General features: G+C 41.3%; 2 protein-coding genes across 12 annotated transcripts in view; one reads left to right on the top strand and one right to left on the bottom strand.

The window, feature by feature from the left end:
- The window catches only part of LOC144022882 (uncharacterized), a 31607-nt gene extending 23143 nt beyond the window's left edge, over nucleotides 1-8464 (bottom strand). For 3 of the 10 annotated variants that reach the window (XM_077528054.1, XM_077528057.1, XM_077528058.1), the window contains exon 1: nucleotides 2174-2308. In XM_077528054.1, coding sequence (XP_077384180.1) covers nucleotides 2174-2183 — 10 coding nt within the window. In that variant the 5' untranslated portion in view covers nucleotides 2184-2308. Of the gene's footprint in view, nucleotides 1-2173; nucleotides 2309-3113; nucleotides 3270-4876; nucleotides 5621-7664; nucleotides 7936-8327 lie in introns of those variants that run through there. The other 7 variants (XM_077528056.1, XM_077528055.1, XM_077528052.1 and 4 more) reach the window with 6 other exon arrangements.
- Nucleotides 8465-9074: 610 nt separating this feature from the next.
- On the top strand, nucleotides 9075-12950 carry LOC144022690 (potassium channel subfamily K member 5-like). Of its 2 annotated transcripts, XM_077527699.1 has the most exons (5): nucleotides 9075-9359; nucleotides 9988-10099; nucleotides 11468-11634; nucleotides 11713-11881; nucleotides 11953-12950. In XM_077527699.1, exons 1-5 carry the CDS (start codon nucleotides 9174-9176, stop codon nucleotides 12636-12638), a joined length of 1320 nt encoding a protein of 439 aa, XP_077383825.1. In that variant the 5' UTR covers nucleotides 9075-9173; the 3' UTR covers nucleotides 12639-12950. The 2 variants fall into 2 exon arrangements, with proteins under 2 accessions (XP_077383825.1, XP_077383827.1); XM_077527701.1 differs by lacking the exons at nucleotides 9075-9359; nucleotides 9988-10099 and having other exon boundaries at nucleotides 10106-11634; nucleotides 11807-11881.
- The last annotated feature ends 153 nt before the right edge of the window (nucleotides 12951-13103 follow it).

Raw genomic sequence — 13103 nt, forward strand, 5'->3', positions numbered from 1 at the left:
CAATGAAATAAATACCAGTGCACACGGTAAAGAAAAAGGGTGCCCTCAATACTACATAATTAGTCTCTCTAATGAGGTAAATTATAGATGAAGTAGGCCACCCTCAAGCAAGAGTGAGTTGAATTAATTCCCCGACAGGAATATTGTGAATGAAATGTGATACTGAACTTCCTTAAATTGTTTTGGTTTTTTTCTTGGACGCAGTTTTTAAGTAGATTAAAATGTATACAATTTGCCATAAAAAACAAACATTTTCAAACAAGTTCAATTTGAAATTCAGTCTCATTTGATATGTGTGTGTGATGCTTCACAGCAGCTCTGACATGAAGTGAGACAGGAGGGCTGAATGAGGAAGAGGAGGAGGAGGTACGGTATATAAATAGCTGTTTGCGCTCAGGATGCCTGGACTCATTAGTTCGCCTTTACTGACGAGCTCACGTCTATTTATATTCCCATGGTACGCATTTGCACATATATACGTACATATGCATCCATGCTTGCCATGCATACAATTCTAACAATTCGTGTTAATGTTCCCATCTTGCGATCTTACATACACGAGTGGGAATGGTGACACACATTATGGACACACATTATCTTATCTATTTAAAGTAAGGAAAGCATTTTACCTTGCTACTAGGAGTAGGCTTAAGGAATTAGCAGGAGTTTAGAGTTAATCGGGCCCAAGTTACCGAGTGAGATTATCTCTACCGACCTGCCTCCACTGGCCATCTCACTGTCTCCATTTGCGACAGACAGATATGGGGCTCCCCCCCCGATTATAAGTAGTCAAGGAGCCCAATAAAGTAAAGGGAAACATATTGGTGCTTTTTTTTTTTTTTTTTTTTTTTTTTTATAAATATGAACTGAACAAAGACATGCCGTGAAGACAGGTAAAACAAAAATGACACATAATAAAATAAATTAATAAATAAATATAAGTAGGCAAGTAAATAATAAAAAATAATCAAATTTAATAACAATAAAGTAGGTAAGTGAACTGAAAATTTAAATAAATAGTTCCCCGAAGTCAACACAACTTTAAATTGATCTCTTATCGGCCGTCATTTTTTTTTTTTTTTTTTTTTTTTTTTTAAAAGACCGTTTGCCGATATTTGTGAAAATACCTGATTGGCCTGGCCAAACATTGCTCCATCCCTACTCTCCATGCACTTGGACTCACTGCCAGCCCCCACTGGGTGTGGGGATGCAGCTTGAGTCTGTGTGAAATGGAGATGAGCTGGTAAAGACATTGAGACAATCAGCTGTGCTGATTCATGGTTTTACAAGGAGCTCCACCCTCAGAATCACGATTGTTTGCCCTCAGACCACATAACCTGGTCACTTCTAATATTAAACTTGTTCAGCAAACAAATGCAGACATATTTGCACTGGACTAAATGTTCACTTGATGCAAACAACTTAAACAACACGTACTAGATGAGGATCGACGGACTCTAGCAGCCATTAGTCATCCAACAGTTTAATGAAACCTATAAAGTAAAAAAAGAAACTATACAACACTCAAAATCCGCAGTGTAATTAATGTGGAAAGACACAATTGAGTGGATATTAAAACTGAACAGGTACAAGGTCATTCTAAGACATTGAGGCCTTTTTGTTATGTTGGGTACACGGTTACAGAGGCTTATTTCAGTATCAACGTATCGAAAGCCAGTTCCCAACGAATCAATACGTACAGATGGCAAGTGCTGCTGATAGTGTAACATGAACCACCATGGGAAATGAATGAAGCAGCCTGATTGATTTAGTATGGTCGCACTGTAAGTGATTCCAAAACCATTTCCAACATCGGCTCAGCCAAAGCTGCGAAAATGGTGTGCACAAAAGCACATTGAGGAAGAAGGCTTCCAAATATTTTGTCAAGAGATTTGCATGTATCAGGTGGTATAAGAAACACAATACCGTCATCGACCCTGTGCAACACATGATGTACAATGTATCCATTTAGGACACAATGTTGAAAAGTGAGTCAATTCCACAGTCATTCACAAGGAAAGGACTGTGCATGTGGAGTTTGTTGATTTCGCACAACACAGTAGTAGTCTAACTGCCCAAACGCATCATAATTCCCAAAAGAGGATTAACAGCAGCAAGCTCCTATGGGAGCGCAATAACCTCACTCTCACAAACATCCTTCAGCATCACTTACATCCTCTCATCACTGCTGATTCAGCACTAAACTGGAGACCCCGAGCAATCGAGTAACATCATTTCTTAACCTCGCTTTTTCTTCTTGCTGCTGGGTGCACCACATGAACCCAGACTGCCTCTGCCTCATCCTCCACACGTGACATCTGCAGCTTCATGAAAGATTATCGAACTATATTTATCCAGCACGATCATCAATGGAGATGAGGCTTATTGCACGATTGTCACTTAAGTGTGTTAGACAGCTATTTTTATATTCTGCGCCAAGTGACTGTGGGTATTTTAAAGCACCTCCCCTCTTGGGGGTGAAAGCAAGTCAAGCAGAACATTTTATTCAATAGCAGGGGCATCTTTAAGACAGCGTGAAGAACAACTGTACGTCAAATAAGTGCCTTGTGGAACAACCGTTATGTAAGAAAATAATTACTGTATATAGAGGGACTAAGCCGACATCAATTGAATTGAAAATAATCATGTTTATCGTTTAACAGAGAAAACATTCATTTTTTTTCAACAGTGAACCAAATCCTGAAGTATTCATTCATGTTAAATAGAATGCACAGGGCAATATGCAGTGTAATTGTATGCATGTTTGAGACGAGTGAAAACATGCGCCCCCAGCCATGTTTACCCATCCAAGTTACATGCAAAGATTGCGACTATTTTGGATTTGTGATGTTCCCAGCTGTTTCACCCCGAAAAACGCACAATTCATTGTTCCAGCACAAATAAGGCTTGGACGCAATGTAGTAATGCACCATAGATCAGACTTTATTTGGAACTTATACCGCAAATAAGGTGCATCTATGAGCGGTCTGTGTCGCTCCACCGTGCGGCGGCTCTTTAAACAGTCCGAGTACGAAAATGGCGCCGAATGTGCGGCAAAACAAAAATAAACAACAAACCCTTCGCATCATCGTCCTCGGTACATTCGGACTCACCTGCTGCGGGCTGCGCATCAATGGGAAGAGCAAAGAAAAAGTCCAAAAAGACAAAAATCCCCTATTCGGCACGTTCAGATAAGGAACAATGTTGCCGAGCCACTCATGCTTTGTTGTGCTGGAGGTGTCCGACGCTCGTAAAGGGGCGGAGCCTCTCCGAGGCTTGGACCCGACTCCCACCCAGCACCCAGCAAGCCCGCCTTGACGACCCATGCAAGGTGCACACCAACTTAATAGATGCTATTTCATACAGATATCATAAGGGAGTCAACATTTAACATACAGTATTAATCCCCATAATGCAGACCTATTTATGCTTCTATGTTTATCTATTTTTCCATCCATCCATCCATCCAGAGCTTCTGCTGAGAAAGGTCAGATGAGGGAAGTTGACTCACTGAAATCCAAAACTTTTGTATGCTGCTGGAGCCTATTCTAACCACCAACCATGATTGTACTATCATTAGGCCCCTGAAGCCAGAAGGCAGCCATCTTACATTGCCACTGTTACTGACAACTTCTGTTGTTGTTTTTTTCCGGCTGAAAATACTGTTATCAGCGTATGTTTTACGCTAGGATCCCTGGATGGAATGAGAGCCTAGCAAAGAACAAACTTCGCTGTTTGCACCGACCATTTAGAGTTTATCTCGGTATTGTGAATGACAGACGTTAGGTTTACATTTTGCAGCGAATTTTGTCCCCATGGGCTGCCGCTTCATTTTATTTTTGATAGTTTTGGCAACATGATGGAGACAAACCTCTCAGTAGCACTCAAGAGATACGCCTTTTAAGAGAAAATGTAAAATCACATTCTTATCAATGAAATGTGCATGTAGCGCTTCTGGCAGATTTATTGGTACGATTGTGTGCCATACGTGTTCGTATATTCAAAAAAATAATGTGAAAACGTAGTGGAACAATCAATGTTGGCTACATGGCAATGTAACATGGCCGACGGTGGCTTCAGTCCTACCAATGGCAAGTAAATTGCATTGCGGGGCACACTGGACTGCAAATCTGGACAGTCAATCATACAGACATCAAACAAAACTTCACCCTCTTATTTACATTTTGGGACAACTTGACAGTCTTCAGTTGATCTACCATTGATTTTTTTTTAGTACCAGCAGAAAACCCACCCAAGAGAGGCCAGAGCCCAGCTTGAAACCGTCAACCTCAGAACAATCAGGCCACTGTGTAATGATTATAATGACGATGACGACACATCTGTGCGATTTAGGTTACTTTTTATATGTGCATTGTTATTGTTGTCCTTTTTTTGTTCACTGTCTTTGAATCACATTCTCTATACGCTCAGGTGCAGTGCCATCTTAAAATGTAAGATTTCTATATATTATATTAAGGTTGAACTTTCCAAATATGACTCATTACACTATAGAGGGCTTAACCAACAATCACAAAGACAACACCAGACGAACCATTTGGACACTCTCACCACGAAGGCACTAAAAGGCAGTTGCACATACGTAGTACCGACTCGAAATGTCGTGTCCAACCCATCAATCTGAATTTCAAAAACAAACAAACACATTCATACTTGTGTGCACACATTCAAGCCGTCTTAATGGAGCCCACCCATCTGCCTGACCCCATTAGGGCCATACGGATGATAGGCAGCGGGCGGGAGGGAAGGGGGTCAGTGAAGGGGTTCATTATTCCCTCTCAGACACCATCACCTTTGTCTCACAGAGACAAGTTCGCGTGGTTTGCCCAGCAGTTAGCTATTCAAACAAAGCTCTTACCAGTAAACAGGTGATTCTGTTAATCCAATGAGTCCAAATGGGCCGGTCCGCAGAGAGTAAGCAAAAAAAAAAAAAAAAAAGATATACCTCCAGCACAGCAAAAGTCACTTTTTTTCGTAGACTTTAGTCACAGAGCAAAGTGACACCACGTCAGGGAAGTGGTGTTAAACATTTACCAATTCATTCCCGGAAGAGACCCGACTAATCCTGCCCCGATACAGACGGAAAGGCAGCACTTTAGTTTATTTGTTCTGTTCATCTCGCTTGGATGTGCCCAAGTCAGAGAGGAAAAACAAAGGGCAGATGAAGGAGTGGTGTGGCAGCCCAGTTGCTTAGGAGACTGTCGTGCGCTGGTGCAAGAAGCAGGTGTTGTGCTGGACCCAGGAGAGCAACGGCGAGAGACAGAACCAGGAGGGGAGGAGCGGCACTCGCAGACCCACAATCCCCCTGAGACAACGCCAGACTAACAGAAACAAGCTCGCATTCACACTGCGGACACACCCTAAAAAAGTGACGCCCCCCCCCCAAATAAATAAATAATAATAATTTAAAAAAAACAGGCGCACGTACATGTATGATGATGCAGCGCATCATTCAGCACCAGCAGAGTGCACAGTGGTGGGGGTGGGGAGAGGACTATGTTTGTTTGGAACATCTTTATCCCTCTCTGGCTCAGTCGCTCAATGATTGCATAATAAAGTCCCATACTGCATCCACCCAAATCATCTCCCTTTGACTTTCAGCGCTGCATCTGGACGCATGCTACACATCATAGAGCCGTTCCCTCCCGCATCTTATGTAAAGCTACACGCCGCTAGGAAAACGCTGCAAAAATATGACTCTTGAGTGCACGCACGGAAGCGCGCTCGCCGTGCTTTTTTTGTTTGTGCTCCCGCCCTGAGCTCTCAGGAGCACTAATGGGATGGCAACGGCAACATCAATATTCATGAGGCACTGTTATATCATGAAGAATTCATAAAGCAGGAATGTTGCTGCCCCAGTCTACAAGCAGACATCTTTGGTCTGGCTCGTGTTGATGAACTTGAATCAAGACTCTGTTTTTCAACAAAATACGCACAGTGAGTTTTAGTCAGCCATCAAATGAAGTCATTTGAGCTGCTTTATCTTATAAATAAATAAATAAATAAAATACTGTTAATATTCTTCAATGAAGCATTGAGGCATATCTTAAATGCCTCACGTAAAAAAAAAGGCTATTGTTTGATCTGCTTGGTATTTCAGTCAACTGCACCGACCAAACAGTCAGTGATGGCCATTTTTGGCCATCTGAGCGTATTATCCTTTAAAATGGCTTCATAGTCTGTGCTGCCACCTTGTGTACAAACAAATGAGAACACTTTTCAAATTCATGTTGAGTTTAGTGGGTCAAGTCAGACTGAAATGCAATTTGCACACAAAATTATGGTATGGTATAATACTATATATATATATATATATATATATATATATATATATATATATATATATATATATATTATGTTTGTTTTTTGTTTTTAATAATAATAAAAATATTCATTAGCAAGCACAGTGGACTGTTGGTTAGCTCATTTGCCTCACAATTCTGAGGTACAGGGTTCAAACACTCCATGTGCTCTGGCTTCCTCACACATTTAAAAACGTGCACATTATACTCATTGAAAACTTGAAATTGTCCATTGGTTAAATTGAAAATGAGTGTGAATAGTTGGATGTGGACATGAAGTACAGTAGTGAGTCATGTGACTGACTGGTGACCAATCCAAGGTGCACCTGCCTCTCACCAAAAGTCAGTGAGTCATTACTGAGGACAAATGTCAAATGCTATGAAAAATGCATGGATAATTCACTTGTCATGTGGCAACCATTTTGATGTCATGAAATTTCAAACTGTTGTCTTTTAATCAGAAGGCATTCAAAAATAAAACACTAAACTCTTGAAGCAAGAGTGAAGGAATCCCACACCATTTCCCGGCTACCTTAACACTGAGCTTGCAAAGCATTTCGAGAGCATCTGTTCACATAAGATAAAGACGTGTTTGCGTGCACATGCCTCGGGGTGATTCGGTGACCCCACCCCTCCCTCCAAAAAAGTGAAGAAATGCCACACTGCAGCTGTTGCACACAATTCCAATGTCCTTACCCCGTGTCACATTATTTGACATTTGCAACACGCAAGCGGTATTCAACTTGAATTATGAGACCACATCATGTTTTACAAGGTTAAAAGGTCATGGATACTCACAAGATGTTCATGTCAATGTCCAGGAGAGTGTGTCCACATGAAAAAGCAAGAAAGAAGAGCAAAGAGACAAACAGAATTGGCCAAATGTAGCAATGTGGAAAATATTAAATGTAGACTATTCAATGTTAAAAGTCGGCAGGCTGTAAACAATAAAAATGAAGTATAAAAATATATCAATTTACTATAGAAATATATCCGTTAAAAATGCCTAATGTAATAAAATAATGCATTTATTGGTGACATGTAGTACTTTCAGGAGCAGAAAAATAATGTAACCCTAAATTGTTAACGCTTAATTAATGATAAGTGAAACATAAAATATAGGCATGCACTCATTAAACACTTGTGATAGTATTTGACAGTATTCGTAATATTGGATTCATGTGAGTGTTATCGCGTGAGTGCTATAGCAACACAAACATTAGTGGTGTTTATACACAAAGCCTGCGAGCCAACAGACTTACAGCTGAGTCAAAACACAAGGAAGAGGAATTTCAGTTTCAAACATTTGACAGTAGAGCCTGTGCATAATCAAATGTTTCTTACCTTAGCGACGACATGTTTGGAAGACGCGCTGTCGCCATCTTTAGTGAGAAGCCATTAGTTCCGGTATTTCCCCCCACAGGAGTCACAGGCGGGTTTCCACGGAGGCGGTGACGCAGCCACAATGACCAAGCAAAACCGCCAACCTGAAGGGTGGAGTTAGTGTAATTACCAACTCTTGCTCTTAAAAAGAAAAAAGACAATTTAAGCGTCTTGTCTTGTGTGTGAGGGCTGCGACAATGTCACTATTATGTTGCCATTTAGGCTTATGACATGACAGGTGAGGGCGTTGTTTTGCAAGGTGCTGCGCATGCGCAATATATGGGATTCCCTTTACAACAGGCAACACTACAGATTAGTGGTTTAATTCGAATTCCATATATATATATATATATATATATATATATAATCAAATAGATATCAGAAAGACCACGTTGTATTATTTTGACACTAAAAACATTTTATGATTAGAATATGCATATTAGTAAAGTTGTAGGACCATTGTCATCTTTTTCTTATGTGTCCAACAACCCAAATAAAGTACAGTAGTAGTACAGTATAAGTATTATCATGTGTTGCAGTGTGGATCCACCCCACTTTCTTGGATTCGTGCATGCTGTTTGCTTCTGGGCAATGAAAATGAAGATAAGGACAACTGTCACTAACTTGTCACAGCCTCAGGGACGGCTGCATCTCTGTAAACGTCCTCCACCGTTCGGCCGTTGACGTGCTTAAATAGCGGCGATTCGCCCGCTAACTTTCTTCGTGTATGGTGTTTCGAAACAGTCCGGCATCTTTTCTGCCACACAGCTATCCGCGCATGCGCTGCTGCTAAAAAAGAAAGAAAAAAAATGTCAACAAAGGCTCCTCCTATAGGTGAAGCGCACCACCTGTGACAAGATCGAGTGACTGTTGAAACAGAAATTCAAAATAAAAGTCGATTCATGTGTTATAGACTATACAGCTATTGTGAATTTACTGTTCAGCTCCAACAACAAGCGAGTACAGAAACAAAAAGTACAGAAACAGCATGTGAAGTATATTGAGAGAAGGTCAAATGAAGTTGTCGCCTACATTTTCATCTTGACATTCACATTTGTCATTTTATTTTTTGTGATGTGTGTGTGGCCTTGATAAGTTTTATTATATATTAAATGATCACATTAGCCCGTAGGCAATATCTCATTTTAAAATGACTTGGTCAGAACCACCAAAAAGCCCAAGACGGGTCGCAATACTGCCTACGGGATCGTGTAGTTGTTTTTGTATCTGCACCGGTTTCAACCAATCACCTGCAGGACCAACCAGGTACATGTAATTACGTCATTCAGGTGACTGAACAGAGAGGCTTGTGCATGCATGCGCGCGCACGCGCTTTTGTGTTTATCAGGCAGGCCAGGTCGTTTTTTTTTTTCTTCTTTCTTTCTCTCTCTCTCTCTCTCTCTCTCGGAAGCGCGTTGAAAAGGGAAAGACAGACGCTGCCTGATGGGGGCATAAAGTTCTTTCTTGAATATGTCTGACCAGGGCCCCCTTTTAACTTCGTGCATCATCTTTTACTTGTCCATTGGGGCTGCGATATTTCAAATGCTCGAGGAGCCAAACTGGGAATTGGCCAGGAGCAAATATAGTTTTGAAAAAGAGCAAGTTTTGAAGAAGTACCCCTGCCTCAGGAAAGAGGATCTGGATGAAATTCTTCAGGTATCGCGTACATTTATTCACATTACGCACAATTCGTCGGATTTGATCTGTACATGTTCATCACGTGGTAGCATTTCTGTTCGCTAATAAAGAGCTATGCTAGCGTGTTAGAAAACACCAAAAAGTGACCCACAAATAAAAGTTCATTTTGGGTTATATCATTTTTTGCTCGAGGACAAAGTTGTTCCAGTATATTGAAAGTCGTGTACACATGACAAGAACCTGCACGCCTCATTCAAACGTTGGAATGTTAACACAAGGTGTGTCTTGTCTTCAATGGTTTAACAAGTGTTTTTACTTAGTTAGAATACGCGAATACGTCACAGTATCGATCTTTTTATTCCACCAAACTTCCTTTGACATCTTTCGCTATTGCTAGTCTTGGTATGTTTGAAGGTATAGTGACTAAAACATCTGCCTCACAGTTCTTAGGTTTAGGGTTAGAAATCTCCGCTGTTTGTGATTCTTTGGCTTCCTACAAATTGTCCATAAGTGAGAATGGTTGTTTTTGTCTCAATGTGAAACCAATGCAGGGAGTAATGAAGTTTAGCATTGTACCTCCTGAAAAGGGATGACATTTGTGTCCTTATTAATTAATAAATGTGTTTTTTTTGGTAATACCTTTCAGGTAGTGTCAGAGGCTGCAGGTCAAGGTGTGATCATCACTGGAGACAAACATCACAACATGTGGGACTGGGGCAACTCCGTCATCTTTGCAGCGACTATTGTCACAACAATCGGTTTGTGTGTTGATTATTTCAACGCGCACTTGAAATAGTCATCTACTTTGTGTGCACAGTTGATAGATAGAACAGTTATTGTCACAATTACATTATTTCTTCCAACATGTTATTTAAGTATAGCACCAAAAGTAAGACTTTTGTCTAAGTTGCTTATCTGCAATTATGTAGTTTTCATATGGACGTGAGATATTTTTACACCAACATGAAAATCATTTCATCCAATCGGGCATAAGTGTGAAACTGTTTGGGCTAAGGGTCTTCTGACCGGCTTCCACGTTCGATTGAATATGCCATCAAGTTGTATGAAACGGAAATGAAAATCAAGCTACATGATAAGTGAAACGTCACGAGTGTTCACTGGAATAATTCTGCTGCTTTCTACTGATTTCTATTTGATATATTATGAACCCCAGCTAGCATTGTCACCATCTTAGTGGGACATCGCCAATGAAAATGTTTTTGTTTGATGATTTGGACAGGTTGGACCCGAAAGCAGTCACAGAGTGTGGAAGGAATTATTCACGTTTGAACAAGTCTCAACAAATGTTACTACTTTGCGGAAGAGTAAATCTGATCACACAAACTACAAGATTAGAACGCTGGTAACAAATGTCATTAGTAACTAGTAGGAAAGAATACAAAACTTAAGCTCCAGATGAGAAGAACAAATAATAATTGACAATAACAAAGTCCCAAAAGAACAGACTGATAAACAAAAAGCGCAAATAAAGAGCTACTAACGAGGAAGGAGTAAAGCAGGGAAGAAAACAAGAAAAACTGGAAGAAACAGCGAGCACAAAAAATAAAAATAAAAAAACATGAAAGGCGGAATTCAATATGAGAGCATGACAAAACGTATACAACAAATGACGAAGGACAAAGGAATGATCCAGTGTCCTTCTTGGGGGTTGGGATGGCGTAAAGAAGGGAAAAAAAATCCAGGCGTGCTCATCACTCGCAGTTTAGAGAAAACGACAACAAACATCGACATCGTCAACCGGCAGAAAACTTTTCAAAGACTTGATAGGATGAGAATATTTGCAATAGTTCAATTCTCTATACACTCTAAAAAGACAATTTCAGATTACAAATCAATATGTTGACCAAATTAAGAAAAAATCACTTCAATAGGTAACACACGATTGAATTAAGTTAGCCAGTTGAATGAATTATGAGTTTGTCAGAGAAACATATCAACATAAACAAGTATCAGATAACAAAAGAAAAGAAAGTAGAAACTTGCGCAATCATTAGTGATGGTTTAAATGTTCAAAGGGAAGTTGAAAAGGCATTTCGTCCTACCTCGTCTTCTTTGCATCTTTTGACTTGTCCACCAGGGAAATTGCGTGTTGTCGTCTTGTGCAGGTTACGGCAACGTGGCCCCGAAGACGAACGGCGGTCGAATCTTCTGCGTCTTGTATGGTCTGTGCGGCATCCCGCTGTGTCTTGTTTGGTTAAGCAAGCTGGGTTCCTTCTTTGGAGACCGGGCAAAACGTCTGTCAGGGGTCCTGATCCGCAAAAACGTGCCAGTGGTAAGACTTGACCACCGTGGAAACTTTGGATACTTGACCATCAAACTTTTAAAATCGCCTTGCTTTTTTTCTCATCAGAAACGCGTTCAGCTTATCTGCACCGCTATTTTCCTGTTATGGGGCCTCTTGGTGCACCTGGTGATCCCTCCCTTTGTTTTCATGTCCCTGGAAGGATGGAGCTACTTGGAAGGCCTCTACTTCTCTTTCATCACCCTCACAACTGTCGGCTTTGGAGATTACGTGGCAGGTGGACGTCTCATCTCGTGTACTTTGAGCGTTTTTTCTGTGACTAAGCAACCGCGCGCGCATTCATTTCAGGTGTGAATCCAAATATTGAATACCCGAAGCTGTACCGAGTGTTTGCGGAGATTTGGATCTACATGGGCCTGGCGTGGCTGTCTCTGTTCTTCAGCTGGAACGTAAACATGGTCGTGGAGGCTCACAAGGTGTTGAAGAATAAAAGACGACACAAACGCCGACGCTTCCGCCACGAGGAACCGAAGCCCGAAGAAAAGACGGCCAAGTCGGACGCGGAGAGGCCGACCGCCATCGATATTTTTAGCTTCTTGTCGGACAAGGAGGAAGACTACAGCACCGTCATCAAGGAGATTGGAATGAGCGCAAAACCGAGTTCCATTGACGTTTTCAATCGGTCCAAGAGCTGCAGCGACATCTTGACCACCAACATCGAGATGCTGGATCACTCGCCACGACACGGGCGTCTGATGAGCATCAGTGAAGTGTTTCTAAACCCCAAGGATGGCCGCAAACGAGACGAAGCCCATCAAGAAGATTCTCCGACCACAGAACCAGCAGAGTGTGCGGGAACCGACCATCATCTCAACGGGGAAACGGATTCACCAAACGACGGCATTTTTTGGAACGTGCCGGCCTCGGGAAGCGCAAAGGAAGAAATTGCACAGCCGAGTGATCGTGGGAATCGCTTTACAATTTCCAAAGTAGTCGAGGAAGATGAATTGCTTCATAAGGATGAAAAGGGATAACGTTTCATATCACATCATCAACTGTTTGGGGGAAATCATGTGGACAAAACAAAGTAGTGATTTTACAACAGAGACGACGCGGAGTTGGAATCTTGATCCGAAAAGTTCCTGTTGGAGTTGAGGTCAGGGAATGATAAACTTGCCACGTCATCTTCTGTTCCGTTTCATCACCAAGTGATACTCGGGCCTTTATTTGCATTCATTCACAATTGATGTGCCGTCATTTATTCGTTTAGTCTTCGTTTGCTCCAAATTGTGTGTTTGGATTTCAGGCTGTTGTATGTCCAGTAAACTGGCCACCAGCCATACTGAGCAGCTGCCTGGTTCTTCCTCCATTTTATTGATTTTTGATGCGAATACATCAATACCAACACACAACTAAGAAAACGCAGTCCATTCATTAAAACAGAGACAGCAAAAAAATTCAAGCAATCAACATCAGTGGCGAAGCTATGCAAAGTCATT

The sequence above is a fragment of the Festucalex cinctus genome, chromosome 7, assembly GCF_051991245.1.
Source record: "Festucalex cinctus isolate MCC-2025b chromosome 7, RoL_Fcin_1.0, whole genome shotgun sequence".
Classification (NCBI taxonomy): domain Eukaryota; kingdom Metazoa; phylum Chordata; class Actinopteri; order Syngnathiformes; family Syngnathidae; genus Festucalex; species Festucalex cinctus.

Coding starts and splice junctions, on each gene's coding strand:
- LOC144022690 (XM_077527699.1), top strand. CDS start 9,174: ATGTCTGACCAGGGCCCCCTTTTAACTTCGTGCATCATCTTTTACTTG. Junction 9,360..9,987: donor ATCTGGATGAAATTCTTCAG/GTATCGCGTACA, acceptor AATACCTTTCAG/GTAGTGTCAGAGGCTGCAGG. Junction 10,100..11,467: donor GACTATTGTCACAACAATCG/GTTTGTGTGTTG, acceptor CGTCTTGTGCAG/GTTACGGCAACGTGGCCCCG.